Source organism: Camarhynchus parvulus, chromosome Z (genome assembly GCF_901933205.1).
Source record: "Camarhynchus parvulus chromosome Z, STF_HiC, whole genome shotgun sequence".
Lineage (NCBI taxonomy): Eukaryota > Metazoa > Chordata > Aves > Passeriformes > Thraupidae > Camarhynchus > Camarhynchus parvulus.
Genome location: NC_044601.1, coordinates 7,171,629 through 7,188,760, shown reverse-complemented (window position 1 = coordinate 7,188,760; position 17,132 = coordinate 7,171,629). Strand labels below are relative to the sequence as shown.

Here is a 17,132-nt window from a genome sequence, read left to right as displayed (position 1 = left end):
GCACAGCAAACTCCTCTAGTTTTAGTGACACACAGCATAATTTCCTGTCCAACTCTTAAAAAAGGAGTTGTTAAAAGCACAAACCATGTTTTTCTCTAGAGACAGAAGCAATGGCAGACAAGAAGAGGGTTATTTTAATTAAATGCTTAAACAGCCTTAATATGAAAGAAATTTAAAGTGACAGATCTATATACAAATATGTAAAAATACATAAAAGCATAATATTAAAGGTAGATATAGTGTTCATACTGCCAGGTCCTTCCTAAAGCTGGCATTTTTTAAAGAGACTTAAGATTCTCCACTCGCACTTGATTTCCACATCCAGTTCTTAGGAAATTCAAACACATGCAAGTTTTGTCAATACAAATACGCGGCTCATATGCCTCAAAATGTTGTTTGGACTTACATGAAAATCCATACAGAAAACCTCAAACCAAATGCAAATTTGACATATTATATGAACACAACTTTTCAAAAATAATTATGCTATTTTAAATTGTCTACAAAAGATAACAATGAGCCACTATCACTTGAGTTAGTAAACCTGGCCAAATGAAAACCAACATCCCTCACACAGTAGCTAATACACAAAAAATGTATTTCACAAAGTTTCTGAAGTGCTTAAGTGCCTAAAGTTCCTAAGTGCTGGCAGGAAAAAGTGATGAACATTTGGAAGACAAAGCCACTACAAAGGTATTCACAGTCTTCAAATGCACTTCTCTGAGGCACAGCTGCTCCTCATGCACCCTGGGAATGTCTTGGAAAGACTTGTATTAATAATCAGGAACACACAGTACCTCTGAGAAGGTTCAAAATCACATAATGAAGAGATGCATTGTACAACCAGCATGAAAAAGGGGTTCCTGAGGCAGAAATGTCATTCGCTTAGCAGTAAAAATTATGTCGGTGAAGAACACCCACATTATGTTTAAGCAGTGATTGTTTTCTTCAAAGCAGGGCCTGGTAAGGAAATTACCCAGTTCAGGTCTTTTGTGGGTCCTGGGACATATGTCATCTTGAGAAACTGACTGCGAGGAGGAGACTGAAGGGAATGTGGAAGTGTGGGACTCTTTTAAAGGATTTTTGTTTTGGTTTGGTTTAAATATCCGTACTTGTGTCTAACATAGCAGATGCAGTCTGTCTGATCAATGGGACTTATGAAGAATTATTATTGATGGAAAAAAAAATCTTCATTGTCAAGTGTGATTGAGCTCATAGCCAGGGAGGGAATGATTAACTGGAAATGCCCACCAACCGGGTCCAGCCAGGCTAATGGAATTATCCAAGGCTGGAATCTGATTTCCAGGATAGAAAATACATGAGATAAGGATCAGGTCTTCAAGAGAAGCATACAAAAGTCAAACTAGACACAAAAGCATGACAAAACCACAGGACAACCATCCCTAAGTTATAGAGTATCACAGTGGATTCATGGATATCCAACATCTATTTTCCTTTAATATGGTTCCATTCCTCTGAGTCACAGTCCCTGGCAAATCTGTGAGAGAGGGCTCTTAACCTTTAGACACCACTGGCTGCCCTACAGCTCAGACAATCTGTGTGTGCTCCTCTTTTAAGCCCCAACACTCAGCTTTTGAGTTAATCTCAACTGTTTAACTTTAAAACGAAACCCACCCAAACTGAGAGAGCATCCAGCCCAGTAGCCACAGAACCATTCACAAGAACTGTCAGCACATTTACCCTCCTGCACTGCTAATTAGTGAGGGAAATAAACTCACAGCTCGTACCTCATAGCCACTCTGTGCACTACTAATTGTCCCTGACCTGTGTTTACCACCTCTTGATGAGTACAAGTCTTACTTTTGAAGATTTGATATATCCTTATGTTTCAGTGTTCAGACCTGAGAGCTTCTCTGTAACTCAAGACTGAATTAGTTCTAAAAGCTGAGTTTCAAGACACTGTATTTAATGTTTTCAGGAAATCCAGATGTCATACCAGCTATGCTTCTGCCAACTGTTCATTTTGCAAAAACATCATAAAAACAAAGTGAGCAAAATTTACCTTGTGCAATGCATTATTTACAAATGACAGCTGTTTTGGAAAAGCCAAGATGATACCATACATTATTTTCTCTTATTTTTCCAATGTTTCACCACAGAGATAAAACAATTGTCGAAAACATGCTTTATTATAAATGTAAACCGATCCTACTACAATTCTACCCTTTTTCCTTATCTGTGCTTTGTCAGTTTTGTGTGAACATCACAAACAACTCTCTAGATTTTCATTTTCCCCTCTTCCATCTCCAAAATGTCATCATCAGCACAATAATTTAATTAGCTTTTGGAGGAAGATCAGTTAAAGCAGCACATTTTCCTAGGACAGTATCTTGCCTATTTTTTCCCAACTTCTACTCACTATTCCTATTACTACTACTACTACTACACTATTGTTATTATTATTAGTTATTGATATTGTTGTTGTTTTTATTATCTTGTATGTTCTTGTCAAAGATTAAAAACAATAATAAACCCAGAAGACTTCAATGTGTTCAGCATACATTTGTATCCCAGGGCAAAACTAAAATGCTGATGAGACACAATTCACTTCAACCTTCACAAGATGCACACAAAGTCTTTGAAAAGACTCTTTAAAAAAACCCAAAACTACTGTGTAAAGGTAAAAATTCCATTAGCAGTTGAAAGTGTTTAAAAAAGCAGGACCTAAGTGGTTGTGGCCGTCATTGATTCAACAGATGAAAAGAAATGAAGTGGTTAAAAGCATGGTGAGAGCACAGAGAGATCAGCAGTGCTTCAGAGAAGGAGAACTGATAGTGTATGACAGTGGGATGTAAAATACATTTAGAAGGGCCCATCATTCACAATTGGAGATATCAATAGTAAGTTAAAAGGTCATCAAAACTGAGTACCATTGAAATGTTCTCCAGCATGCCCACTTATTAGAGAAAATAGATTAATCTTCCCCAGTGTAGAATGGGGATTACAAACCACAGCAAAAACAGTCACACGAGATCACGTAAAATTACATGGCAAACTGGGTTCTGGAGGATAAGGAACAGTGGACTGAGGCAAACTGAAACCCAAGGTTTTCACTGCTCTTATTCTAGACCAAATCATATTTATTTCACTTGCAGGCCCTTGGAAGTCATGTAAAAAAACTCACCTCTGATAAAAATGTCTGAGCTGATTTCTGTGCTCCTACATGGAGCAGATATTCATATACGTACAGTGCTAATCTGAAAAATAAACAGAAAGGACAATATTTAGTATTGTGCATTTGTTTGCTCCTCTTCTTCAGAAATAAAGGATTATCACAAGTTTGAGATATGCCCCACTGCCTTCCACAAACCACAAAGCAATGAAGTGCCAAATCTATTACCTCTACCAGAATTTTTCAACTAGACATGCAGGTCAATCTGACCAGAGGTGTTTAAATAGTCATTAATTAAAACATTATTAAGCCCCCAAATTACTTAATGTCAACATTTTTAATATTTGGACAGGTGCCCAGTGAGCTAACAAGTGACCCAGTGCTGCTCCGAGTGAGCATGCTTACTGTAAATACAATATATTCATACAGCGTCACTGATTGCTTTTCCAGGTCAGCTTTTTTAGCATGTGGAATGTGTCAAGCTGTTAGCACACTTGAAAAATAGCCCTGTGGTTTTTCCAAAAAACATGGAAAGTTCAGGCTGCATCAGGAGAAGCGACGGCAGCCTCGATGCACGGCATGGCTGAACAACCACAGCTCTGCAGCAAAGGGAAAACAGATCCTGAAATTCAACCAGATCTGGGCTCTGGTGGCAGCAGAGCTACAAACGACTGCCACAGCTCCAGCTGACTCCCCAGAGCCTCCCATTTGTCTGTCTGCAAGCCTCCAGGCTGTCCAGAAGGAAAAGGAGGAGAAGGAGAAGAAGGAGAAGAAGGAGAAGGAGAAGGAGAAGGAGAAGGAGAAGGAGAAGGAGAAGGAGAAGGAGAAGGAGAAGGAGAAGGAGAAGGAGAAGGAGAAGGAGAAGGAGAAGGAGAAGGAGAAGGAGAAGGAGAATGTCTTTTATATTTGCTACCTGCACTGTTTCTAAGAAGTTAAATGTATTTGAATGCACGTAGTAATACACAGCAATTCTTATTTGAAATATTCTCCCTATTAATTTTCAAAAACTTGTAGACAGCTACACAAAGAAGAGGGGGAGAGGATCTGTCTTCCTCTTCAAAACCCTATGCCATGTGTTGCAGACATCTTTTGTGAAAATCCTTTTCTTTAGGATTTTTCCTTCTGAGAAGCTGAAGCCTCAGAAACAAAAGGTAAACAATGGTTATCTGCTGCTGTGGAATGCATCAGGTGTGTCTGTGATTGGGCCATCTTGAATGTTTACAATTAATAGCCAACCACAGACCAGATAGCTTAGACTCTCTGTCTGAGCCACAGATCTTTCTTATTCATTCCTTTCTATTCTTAGCTAGCTTTCTGAAGAAACCTCTCCTTCTATTTCTTTTTAGTATAGTTATAATGTAATAGATATATCATAAAATAACAAATCAAGCCTTCTGAACACAGAGTCAACATTCTCGTCTCTTGCCTCATCCAAGAACCCCTGTGAACACCGTCACAGCCATGTTCTCTGTGATCACTGTCATCAAGGCTCTGCTGGAGCAGTTATTATTGCAGTGACCTATCAAGTGTGAAATTTTAAAATCTCAGAGACTTCCCTCAAAAATGGTTTTCACTAGTTGTTTGTACTTTGTACATGCAATACATACACATATTACTTTACTCTCTGTCCAACTTCAAAAGCAAAGATATACTTTTTTCTCAAATTAAATATATATAATTCAAACATGTGACTAGTTTTAGTTTGAACTCTCTAAGTACTGTGGGGAGAGAGGATTTCTTAAGAGTTGACTTAATTCTTATCAGTTCAACTACCATGCAAATTTTAAGCAATAAATGTAGTAGACTAAATCTAAGACAGATGTAAGAGACAGAGAAGAAACACTTTTATGCCACAGCCCATACATCTTGAATACCCAGTAATGCTTTAAAGCAACTCATTTGTCTTAAGAGAGTCCCTTTTTTGCTCTTATCCAAACATGAAGCCCGCAGCCCAGATAAAAGGGTTTGTGCGATCACATCCTTCCTGCCCCGCGAAGGAAGGCGGAGCAGCACAAACCCCGGGTTTGCTGTGGGGAGTTACAGCACCCCCATGGCTCTGCCACCGACTGAAAGCTTTGGCAGACAGGGCACCTTGATGCCCACATGGCAGCACAAGGCTTTAATGCCCGGAAAGGTCTGTGCCTCCTCTCAGGACTCTGGGGTGCCTCCAGAGTGCTCCCAAGACAGCCCAACATCCCTGCCTGTCCCCACTGTCTCTGCTCCAAAAACACAAGATATTTCAACATTGCAACAAGACAACCCTAAAACTTTTGACCTAAACATACAGAATGTGCTAATTAAGCACGATGTTAACTGTTAACATCTCCAGCTCTGTGTAAATGCTGTTACCTCTTGGGCTGAACAAACCAGCAGCGCAATGAAATGGCGTTTAATGAGTGCGTGGAGGGTAAATGTGGCAGATTTCAGAAGAAGGCTTTAGGGTTGATCCAGCTGTGGTGAACCCCAGACTGCCAAGGGTTGTGCCAGGAGAGCTGGGACAACCTCTCACCAACAGATGTGGGACAGGACAACAGCACAGACTAACCCCATAGGCTCTCACTAGGTCTGTATGGCTGCCCTAGCCCTCGTTATTGTGCTCTCAGGAAACCTTTACAAAACGTAAGAATGTTACGGGTTCATTCGGAAATAAATGCATTCACCGCAGAGATCAAAAGAGACATACTAAGGTTTCCCTGTGTCACAAGGAAGGATCAGTGGGGAACTGATGCTCTGGGGAAAGACAGCAGAGATGCTCAAAAAGGTGCAACACTGTTTAACAAGGAGGAATACCAAAATTACAAACTGTAACGACAGGCGAGGAACAGAAAAGACAAAAACCAAGGTACAGTTCAAGTGTGTACAACAAACAAATTAATGAACTATTTCACATCCTGTCACAAGACTAAGAAAGTATTAGTGAGGTGGTCTTCAACAGCAAAAGACTTGAGTTTGAAGTGACATTTAAAAAAAAGACAGTTTTTACTCATTAAACTGGTGTGAGAAACCGTGCAGAAGCAGCAAGCAGACATATGTTGAATTTTCACATTTGCATACTTGTTGACATCCCATGAGTAATGTGAGGAAAAAATATTTCCAATCAATTTATGACAATGCTGCAGTAATTTCTGTTAAAGACATGACACAGGCCAGAGCTCCCCCCTCCCTGCCAAGACAATTAGAGCACACATTCATCTGTACCCTGATGATACATTCACTCCATTAACAAACAAAAAAGGTTAATGTCTGACTCATGTTGCTAACCTGGTGCACTTTGCCTGAAGTTCCTGCTCTAATTGGACAAGGCATTCCTACATCCCACAAGCAGCTACTGAATTCCACAGAAAAGAACCATTTAAGTGGTTCAAGCCAAGCATTTATCAGAATACTACCAGGAAATAAACAGTAATTCCTCTAACTGTGCCGTGGAAATTGCATTCCTACATTTTAAAGATGGGGAGATGCAATTAGCTTAATGAGAACTTACAACTCAAGCCTTGCAGTGCTGTTTCCATTGATGGAAACATGGTGAACTCACCCAATTCCAAACCAAAAGACTAAGACTGCACATCACACAAGTGTTCCCACCACTTCCTCCATCACCAAGAGCCTTTATGCTGCTAACATCTGATGCTGGATGTAAAAAAATAAAGTGTCTATAATGGGAATGTTCCAGATCTGAGCATCACCAGGATATATTTATAGCGTTTTTAGATTGTTAAGACGTAATTTTTTGAAAACTCTTCCTGTATGGAGAGTTTAGCATATGGCACACCATCCATTTAACTTTTGGTGGGTTCAAAACAGTAATTAAAGAACTAGAAAATCAATATCCATACATAATTGTAAGTCTGAGAGAAGCAGCTGAGCAAGAATGAAAAGCAACTTCATAGAAGAGATCTTAAATGTTACTCTCCATGTTTCAGAAGACCTCATGTATTCCCAAATTACTACTCTGTTCAGAGAAGTAGCTTTTCTGTTTTCAAGAATCAAGAAGCTTTTTTGTTTTCAAGAATGTTTATAGACTTCAGTTCAAATCCGTATTTCATTTCAAATCCTAGGAATCTCACTCATCTCACATTCAAATTACAAATCCCACTCTCTAAAACAAGAGCAAGTAGCCCTGAATCTTAGCATGTGTTTCAAGTGGGGATTTTCTGAACAAATTTTCTTGACTCCACTAATTCAGTACTTTGAAACCTGCACCAAAGCTGCTGAAGGCAAGCTGGTTTTACCAAATTTCAACAATGGCCGGTAATCAATCGTTCTAAGGAAATTTATGTAATATGCCACACCACACTTTCTGGCCTACTTGGTCATGCTGACAGTAATTTTTTGCTCCTTCCCTCTCCCTGTTTTTAGCATATTTACATGGGAATATAATTTGTTCCTAAGTGTTTATTTTTAATATATTCCTGATATAGATATATGTGTATGTATATTTATTTATGTTTATGTTTATTTATGTTTATGTTTATTTATGTTTATTTATATATAATACATTAATATAATATATAATATTATATATTGTATGTTTATATATTTATATTATATTATATTATATTATATTATATTATATAATATATATAAAATCTTTTTATACTCATCTTACCTGAGATTTACATGATTCTGGTCTGCTGTCCACTACTCGCCTGAGAGAGGACTGGACAAGAGACCAGATAAGCCATGGTTTTGGATCAAATTCAAGCACTACCTGAGGAGTCCATGGAACCTTTTCCCTGTGCTTAGGCAGCTCCACGATGGGTCTCGAGGCTGCAAGGATGTCCCTGCACACCCCAGGGTCACCTGCACATCCCACACACCACTGAGATTTTGGGCTGTTCACTGAGATTTTCAGCTGTTCAAGAGGCTCCACTTAGGCCACTCCACTGCTCCCTCTCACAGCTCAAGAATGATCTGTGTCACTGTGAGTGCTCTGTGTCCCATCAGCAGTCTGAGTGCTGCTCTTAGGAACACCCAGGTATTGAATGGAACACAAGCACTGGTTGAAGAAACAGTTCTGGGGGAGATCCTCGATGTTTTCCTGGCACTGGAGTGTCCTGAGAGCTCCTGCACTGCCTTGCAAACACAGCCAGTGTCAAATGTGATCAACATGATCTACACCCAGCTATTTCTCCCTCTCTCTGCACATAGGAGAAAACAATTCCTTTGAATTCATCCAAGCAACGCCCAGTGCTGTGAGGAACGGGGGCCTGGTGGTGCTTCCCAAAGAAGCTGATCCTTCTCCTTGTTCACCCCAGTTTCAGAGATAGGGAGAGCCTTCACGCAGCACAGCTCTCTGCCAGCAGGCAGACCCACCTCTGGTCTCTTTTCCACTTGACCCCCTACAAGCTATCCCAAAAATTGCCCTCCTGAAGTGAGGCCACCCTCCCCTTGGTTACTGCTCTGATAGCACAATAAAACAACAGCAGGGTTTTTCAGTTCACCCACATACTTGCAGCTCACTTTTTTGTGTATGTATGTCATCATTTCACACACTTTTGCTACTTGAACTCCTGCAGACTTCAAACACTGGCACAGCCATTTCCAACCACGTGTTAAGTTGAGCACCAGTGTGTAAGTAAACACTGAATAGATATTTGGTATTGTGAAAAATGCATGTATTTTATGATTGGGTTTTCGCAAATATTAAAATGAATATTATATGTGTTGTGTTAGAAAGTAATGCTGTATTAATTCTCTTAAGTACTGTGTTAAATATAGTTTTAGGTTATAAAAAAAAAAGTTAAAATAGACACTATGCTATGTAAGACGCTTTGTGTAAAAGAAAGGACTTGCAGTGAGATAGCAGCCACAGGACACCTGAATCTTTCAGAGAAAAGAATTTATTGCTCTCTTATCAGAAGAAACAAACTTCTTCCCGCCTCCAAGGCGCTATTAGGATTAGAAGAAAGAAGTTGATGAAGACCAGACAGAATGCTGTGTTTGAATGGAATTTATGCATCATGGATGAAGTGTATGAATATGCAACAGGCTATTGTTCTTAAGGATTACTCCTTTTGTTAGAAGGTGTCCTTTTTCGGGAGCTGGTGCTGCCCAGAAAAAGGTACCCAGAAAAAGGTCCGTAACTCTTTGTTTTTTCATTGTCTCATATTGTCCTAACTCAATTTGTCCAAATTATTATTACTCTAATTGTATTACTATTTTTATAACTATTTTATTACTATTAAACTTTTAAAATTTTGAAAACAAGCGATTGGTGTTTTTCTCAGTATGCACTGATCTTTTGGGAAAGATCAGAGATGTGTGCCGTGGTAGTGTCTGCAGTCTCCCCCACAAGCACTTAATTGCATGGTTTTACATATTTTCATCAGTTAAGGATGCCTTGGTTTGTGCTGTCACACTGCAGCCTTCCTCATTGCTTTTAGCTGACTCTGGCTGAATTTCATATTTGTTTTTTGTCTCAGGTCTCAGCTCGTAGAAATTACTACAGATCCAGACTACTGAAGAATCAAAACACTCTTCTGAATGCTCTAACTTGACTGGGACAATTTCCATTGATTCCCAAATACTTCATCAAAAGGCAAGTTATCTTGATGACCCCCAGAATTTCGAATTTAAAAACTGTCATTTTTACACCGAAGTTTGGCATATATATTCCTCAAGATTTCCAGTAGTTTCACAGGCTTCCTAGTCCATAGTTAGGGAAAAGAAGTAATACATTTTATGAAAACATATTGATTTTTAAAGTCTCTAAGTAGTTTCTGTGGCTCAACCCATATAAACTACACAACTTACCATAATTATAAAATATTCCAAATGGCAGTTAAAAAATAGCTACCTGAAGAAATACATTTTAAAGTGTAAGCTGAGACTTCAGTAAAAATACTTGAGGTTCCACCTCTTTCTGATAGTAAAGGTGGTAACCTTGGTCTCCCCTGCTGTTTTCAATGGGATAGTAATGGGTTTTTACACGGTATTTTGTCCCTGGTATAAAATTTCCTGTATTTAATGAGTTTAATGCCATGACCTGGCAGTAAGCAAAGGCAGCAGCACAGAGAGAATCACAATCAGAGAGCAAAGCAGAGATACAGTCCTAACCAAAATGCAAACTTTAAAGCTTTAAAATCACAGAATTACTCATTGATATATGACATCTTAAAATATTACAGCTGTTCCTGAAGCAGCTGCTTGCTCTGAGTAGGAAAAAAACTGTCTACAGCATCCCCTGGAGAAGGCTGAGGAGGAGGAGGGAGCAGAAATGCACAGAGCAGCTCCCCAAGGACGAGCTGGATCAGCACTGCCTGGACATGCAGTGCCCACCAGCCTCACTGAGCAATCAGCACCTAATTTGATTTTCATTCGTACAAAGAAATCGGTGTTTCTGAGCATCTGGCTCCTACAAGGACATGGTTTTGCTGGTAGCCTTCCCAGCCCTTCTCAGAGAATGTACATTTAATATGCTGTCCAAAGAACCCCAGGATATTTAGGGTTGGACCACTGGTGTCCCTTGTAAGTGTCACCAATAATGTTGGGCAAAAGAGTTTATTCCTCTTTTACAGCAGATCCTGGTAAAACCCAGATGCAGATGTTAAATGCAGACTGTGCCATTCCCCCCACTCACTGCATGCTCCAGTTATGTGTTCAGACTCTGTAAAATGCAAACTCTGCACTGAGAGCTTGGTAGGACGCCCTGAAGAGACAGTAACGAGTCACCTCATGAATTTTATGGGAATCATATGGGATGGTGACACACAAGATGAAATTCCCTGAGTATCTACCTAAAAAGTAATGGTGGAAAGTAATTTGTATGACTTGTAACGAAGCACTAAAATTTTCTTCTGGAGAGAGTATCATTCTGAAATGATAAGAGTGAAGCTATCAGACCTCAGAAGTCAAAGAAATTCAGGGAACTGGAGGACAGACTTTCTTCAGAAAAACACATAACCTGGAGAAAAGAAGTGCAAGACAACCATCAGGTGCCTCAGGCTAAATTTAAAAAACTGATTGCAAATATCAATGGAAGACAAATAGGAAATAGTAAAAGGTTACTCTGGCTGCATCCAAAAATTCATCAGCAATTCATCCAAAAAAAACAACAGCAATGAAGAAAGTAAAATCATGTAGCAATATTAACACCATTCAAGTATGTGCATCAATAGATGGCACCTGAACCTCTGCCTGAACTTAAAGTTTCCTCCCCAAAACAGGGAGCTGTGATGCTGTTCCTGGGAACAAACCACCACCCGTGGCTTTGAGACTGCCACCCGTGCTGGGTGGCAAGTTCTGCACTGGGGACTGAGGTGGAGGAACACAAGGCATTTCCCTCCAAAACAAAAGCAAAACAGCAGCCACCCCAGACAGCAGAAGCTGTGTGTGAGTGCACACCTGTGGAGGTTCTCAGCACACCTGGACTGGAGGTGCAATGCTTGAAGTGCAGATTTCTCCTCAAATCACCGTGGCTTGCACCCACAGGAGAGCTGCACACAGCCTGCTCAGGCCAGACCCACACCTGCCTGCTGAACTCCCACACATCTGGCTGGGCTCTCACCTGCTGAGCCCCTGCACATCCAGCCACCCTGCTCCAGGGATTTACACCCTTGCCTGCTCCTCGTGCCCCCCCTGGCTGACAGAGGGAGCCGGAGGGAGTCCCTTGCTGCTCCCCCAGACTGGACCATGGCCCAGAATGACCAAGACCCCCAGTTAGTAAATGTTTCCACTCAGCAACATCTCCAGATAAACTGGAGCACACAACCTGAGCTACAGCTCACACATGATGACTTTGCTGAGCCTCCTGTCCTCTCAGACTGCCTAGGGGATGGTTTAATACCCAAATATGTCTATTTTACAACTTTACAGATAATTTCCTTAGACTCGGAACTGGAAGTTACCAGAAACACCTTCCTTTTGAAATGCAAGTCATAAAAAAGCCATAGTGGTTTTCTATATCCTCCCACAATCTTTTCATAGTAAGAATACTTTCCAAACAAGAAGAATCCCAGCAACAAGAGGAAGGTATTTGAAAATCAGACTCTCAAAGAGTTTATCTGCACATTAGGAACGCCCAAACTTTAAAAAATCGCAGCAATAATAAAGCCTTGCGGTACTGAACTTCTACTACCAAATGTTTGAGTAACAGTCTAGAAAATTTGAATGCTAGCTCTCCAAATTGCTACCACTGGCTAGTGTTTGAAAGGAAGAAACCAGATACAAAAGAAAATGGATGGGAAGTATCTGATTCTGCACTGACAGCTGATGTTTGGTAGAAGAATTGACACAGAGGTTTTTTTATGAAACAGGGAAAAGAGGCAAAACATTTGTCACACAGTCTCCGGCTGTGCACTTATTCTAAATCAAAATTTAAAGGGCATAAGCATGAAAAAGACTCCAGTTCTACCATGTGGAGGACCCAATTCAGACTGGTAGTTCTACTCTTAATAGTTATAAATGCCTTTCTGTACACGACATACTCAGTTCAAAAAAAGGTTGCCTTACACTTGGTTTACAGGGGAAAACAGAAAATTCTTTATTTTCTTAAGTATATATTACTGGAATACTCTAATCAAACTGAATTCAGTTATTAAATTAACTTCATGGATAACTTCACAGGCAGGCAGGACAAGAAATGCAGGATATAAGTCAATGTCAGGTTGCCAAAATGCAATTTCTGCAGCAGGTAGACAGGCAAATAGGAGATTTCAACAGGGCATGGACAGATTTTAGGATGCCAGAAGCTGGCACTGAAAAGTATTAATAAGCATATAAATAAATTAAGTTAAAAAAAAAAGAAGGGGGGGGGGAAGCAGAATAAAAATGAGAGGAAGAAAAAAAATGGGGTAAAAAAATTAAGGAAAAAAAATCCAGATGGGCTCTTCACAGCCTGACAATTTAAGGTTCTAGAAGTGTACACTTCAGTGAGCTGATGTGCCCCAACACTGCAGCCCAATTAATGTATCTGGCTGAGCCAATACCTGACCACAGCCACTGCACAACAATTCCAAGCACCAAAACCCCTGGGGATCACCACTCCAAGCATAGCAAAGAAGTACTTAAAACTCTCAGCTTGTGATCAAAAGGAAAAAGATAGCGAAGATGTCTTAATGGAATCAAAGGTTTACAGATTAAAAATACTGGTGAGCTCCATGCAAGAGCTTCAGTCAGTTTTTCTAAGGAGAGTTTCAGAAATATTTTCCAATATACCATGAGTGATGAACCATTTCATGTAAAAATCCTCTAATAATAGTGCAAAAATAATATACCTTCAAAATGAAGTAAAAAATGTTTTATTAAATAAAAACACCAGTTTGCTTTTTGTTCATGAGCAAACTCCTGCCTGAGCACAATTTTTCATTTCTTCTCAGTGACATTTTAAAGAATTCTGATTGAACTGCTTGAGGACACAGAAAAGTTCATTAAAAAAAATCCTTAGACAACTTCCATGTGTTTTCCACTTCTCAGTTAAATATGAATAGAATATTAAGATTCAGCAAATATTTGTATTTAGGATGCTGTTTACACACCACCTGAAATTGACTTGAGATATTTATGTGGTATTAAAGAGATTCTGCTCTTAAGCCACAAAAGTACACACAGAGAATACGAGATTCATGGAATGGTTTGGGTTGAAAGAGACCTTAAAACTCATCCTGTCCCCCCCTGCCATAGGCAGGGACACCTCTCAGTGTCCCAGGTTGCTCTAAGACCTGTCCAACCTGGCCTTGCACACTTCCAAGCACATTGCAATAATTATGCTGCTATTCCATGCTTCATTTATTGCCTTTATCCTCCTTTCTTCATTTTCCCAGTTTCTTAGCAGTAAAAGAGAAACTAATCTTGAATTGCTCTGGAAACTCTCAAAAGCAGATTTGGGTGTAAGAAGTCGGCACATGGGAATTACAAACAGCAGAGAACAGGGATTTGCTTTGCTGATCCTTATCTTCAACAAGACTCTTACCTGCAGAAGGAAGGGGAAAGAGACTTTCTGCTTTTCCTGCAGGCTGCCAGCATTACCTCTGCTGCGTTGTGCTGCAGGGCTGGTACTGCCAGGGTGGGAGAGGGGAGGCAGATATTCCAAGACTCCACCAAAGATTTTGCACAACCCACTTCCAGCACCAACTGATGAACTAAAGCCTGTTAAGAACCCTTTCCTCTTTCTACCAACAATATATATTTTTATCAGCATACACAAATAAATCCATTTATGCCTCCCTGTTTCATCTTTTATACACAGAAAGGAAGACGATAGAATTTTTCAGGCACGACCACTTCAGTTTTACAATGCATAATGTTCAAATCTCAGTGAAACTATGTTTATGCTATATAAAGCTTTTATGAAGAAAAATTGTGAATCAAACTGTAATATGCTCTTTTTCAAAAAGAAGTATTGATGCAGGATTCTAACCAACTGCAAAAACTCTGAGTGAAGAAAAAGGTATTAAACTTGCAGTGAATAGCATTAAAGTGAAAAGGAAATCAACACTTATGATTTACTAAGGAACTCTCCTGTTTCTGCATTAACTGTTCACTTGATATTGAACAGAGGGGAAAAAAAAACCAAAAAAAATTCAGCTCTTAGCTAAGTGGGGAATATCCTTCAGTCCTGTCTCACATCTAGTGGAGACAGATTGAAACAGAAAAAAACAGACTATACCTGAAATGAAGAAAATCAACCAGCTACCATCAAAGATAAAAGGACAAGGAAAGGCATACCACAAAGACCTATGACTAAAAAAAAGAGCGTCACGATATATCTCTCATATTAATTCAGTACTATGTGTAATGTATCTACAAAAGTTTCTCTCCTCAAAAGGTAAAACCAGAAACAGATCTCACAAGAAATTGTACTTACATACAGAAATCTGCATTAAATGCAAAATTTTTATTTGCATCAGCAGATGGCTGCATTAAAACCAAAAATAAAGAAAATGTAACTTTCTGTTTAAACTCAGAAATTATTTTTCATTAGGAATACCATTTTTTACTCTCAACATGACTCAAACTGAGACTTGAATCTAAATCTTGTACTTAAGCTGAAATACCCTGCTTTATCTTCCAAATTACTGATGCTTGACTTGGTCCTGTGTCTATTTAGAAAACACACATTAGTTTTTTTAAATATTATTTTATTAGTATATGACAAGAAGACAGCTTTTCAGCACAACACTAAGCATTCACAGCTCTGAATTTCTATTTCACCTCAAAAAGCCATTCCTCCTCAGCAGGGCTTTACTAGAAGGCTGAAGTCAAGTCCTGGAATTATATTTAGTACTAACTATAAAGTATTTATAAATCTGCATTGAGTAAATCAAATGTTTAATATATATTTTAACAAAGGGTCATTTGTTATGGATTTTAGGGCGGCAGTTACACAAAACACTGTCTTTAACACCTTCTACTGTGTGCTTATTGCCATACATAATACACACTCTTCATGCCTGTAACCTGTTTAATAACAGACATTAATTATTTATTAGCCCTCTATAAACAATTTATAAATGTACTCTTACTATAAAGCATGACTGGACTGGCCTTTACTCCGACAATGAAGGCGTCTGCAGAATTTTAACTGCTGCATTAAGAAGCAAACCCCACTTATAAAGAACTTAACAGTAATACACATTTTGGGATATAAAAATGTAGCCAAACAGGACAGCTCATCATTTATCTCAGAATTCAGTACTATGTAGGGAATTTCCCATAAATTTATGTGAAGTGGTTATAATAGCACTGCTAACAAAACTGAAGTCATATTTAGGTGCGACAGAAGAAGTTTTTTCATACCTTTGTCATGCATCTGTTGAAGAAGTTTAATTTTTCACCTTGGGTAGGCTGGAGTGTCCTACAAATACTCTTTTTAGCAAGATCACTCCAGGCACAGCTGCCTAGAGTGCCTTGTTTGCCCGGGAGAGAGTGAAAATTTCAGGAAAACTGCGTGTTTTGCCACTCAAGTTTTCAACAGCTTTGGAAAGAATGTTGTACATTAACTGAGGGTCAGTCTTCTCTTTCAGACCAGCTGACGTTCTTTATATTTTTAGTATTAAAATCAGTTAATAGTTTTAGCATGTACAAGGCATTTTGTGGCTCCTTCTGGCACTGCACTGGTTTGATTTTTTCTATAAATGTTAATTCTTTTTGCGTGAGAACTGCATTACATTTAAAGCAAATCCTTACAGCACAGCAAAACACAAGGAAAGTTCCTTAATGGCAAGACACAGGGAACAACACTTCCCTTTAAGTTTTCAAGTCTGCTGTTTGCACCTCTCCTCTCTGGGATTTTTCTCCAGCTCAGTGAGTAATCAACCACAGCTTTGTAACACTGCTAAAACTTGTGGCATTTTCCTGATTAAACTCAGAATTTTTCTTATGGAATTTTCCTTATGGGACACGTCTTTTCTGAGCAGCACAAGATCTGAGCAAACTGGTGGAACATCAAACCCAAAAATGTCAGTGGTGCTACAAGTGTTGCCTGTGTTGCTCATCTCTGAGAGTGTGTTCAGGAGAACCAACTGCAAGCAAGACCACATGCAAAAAAATTCCTAATCAAGAATAAAACAGCACAGACTGTTTAACTCCTTGCTCCCAGTGGTCTGGATTCCTTCAGGAAAGAAATGCTGCACCAGGGAAACATAAAATACAAATAACACAAAGGCTCACAGTGTAAGATTAACTCATGCAGCTCAAAACTACTCATCTATTTAAAGTCAATGAGAAATATAAATCATGGTCAAGGCTGCTCTTTGTGCATGTGAAAAATGCCCGTCCTTAGCAATAAAATGTCTTCTTCAGATCTAAATTATGCCTTCTGTGTATCATCTCACTTAACATGGATGCACAAACAGGAAAACAAACCAAATAACTTCATGCCCATATGAAGCCCACAGGATAGATGACAAGGGAAGAACTGTGTAATTTGAATAAAAGAGAAAAGAAGCTTTAAGTTCACAAATGAAGACAAGACTAGTTGTTTTTAAGATGTGTAAGGAAAAAGTAAGCAGAGCTAACACAGAACATTCAGGTACAAGAAAACATTAGGGAAGATACA

The 17,132-nt window shown here is 39.2% G+C and overlaps 1 protein-coding gene across 2 annotated transcripts in view; it reads right to left on the bottom strand.

Annotated features, from left to right (window-relative positions):
* SSBP2 (single stranded DNA binding protein 2) overlaps positions 1-17,132 on the bottom strand; it is a 137,495-nt gene that overhangs the window by 100,975 nt on the left and 19,388 nt on the right. For both annotated transcript variants that reach the window (XM_030968366.1, XM_030968368.1), the window contains exon 2: positions 3,146-3,218. In XM_030968366.1, the coding sequence (XP_030824226.1) occupies positions 3,146-3,218 (73 nt within the window). The remainder of the gene's footprint in view (positions 1-3,145; positions 3,219-17,132) is intronic.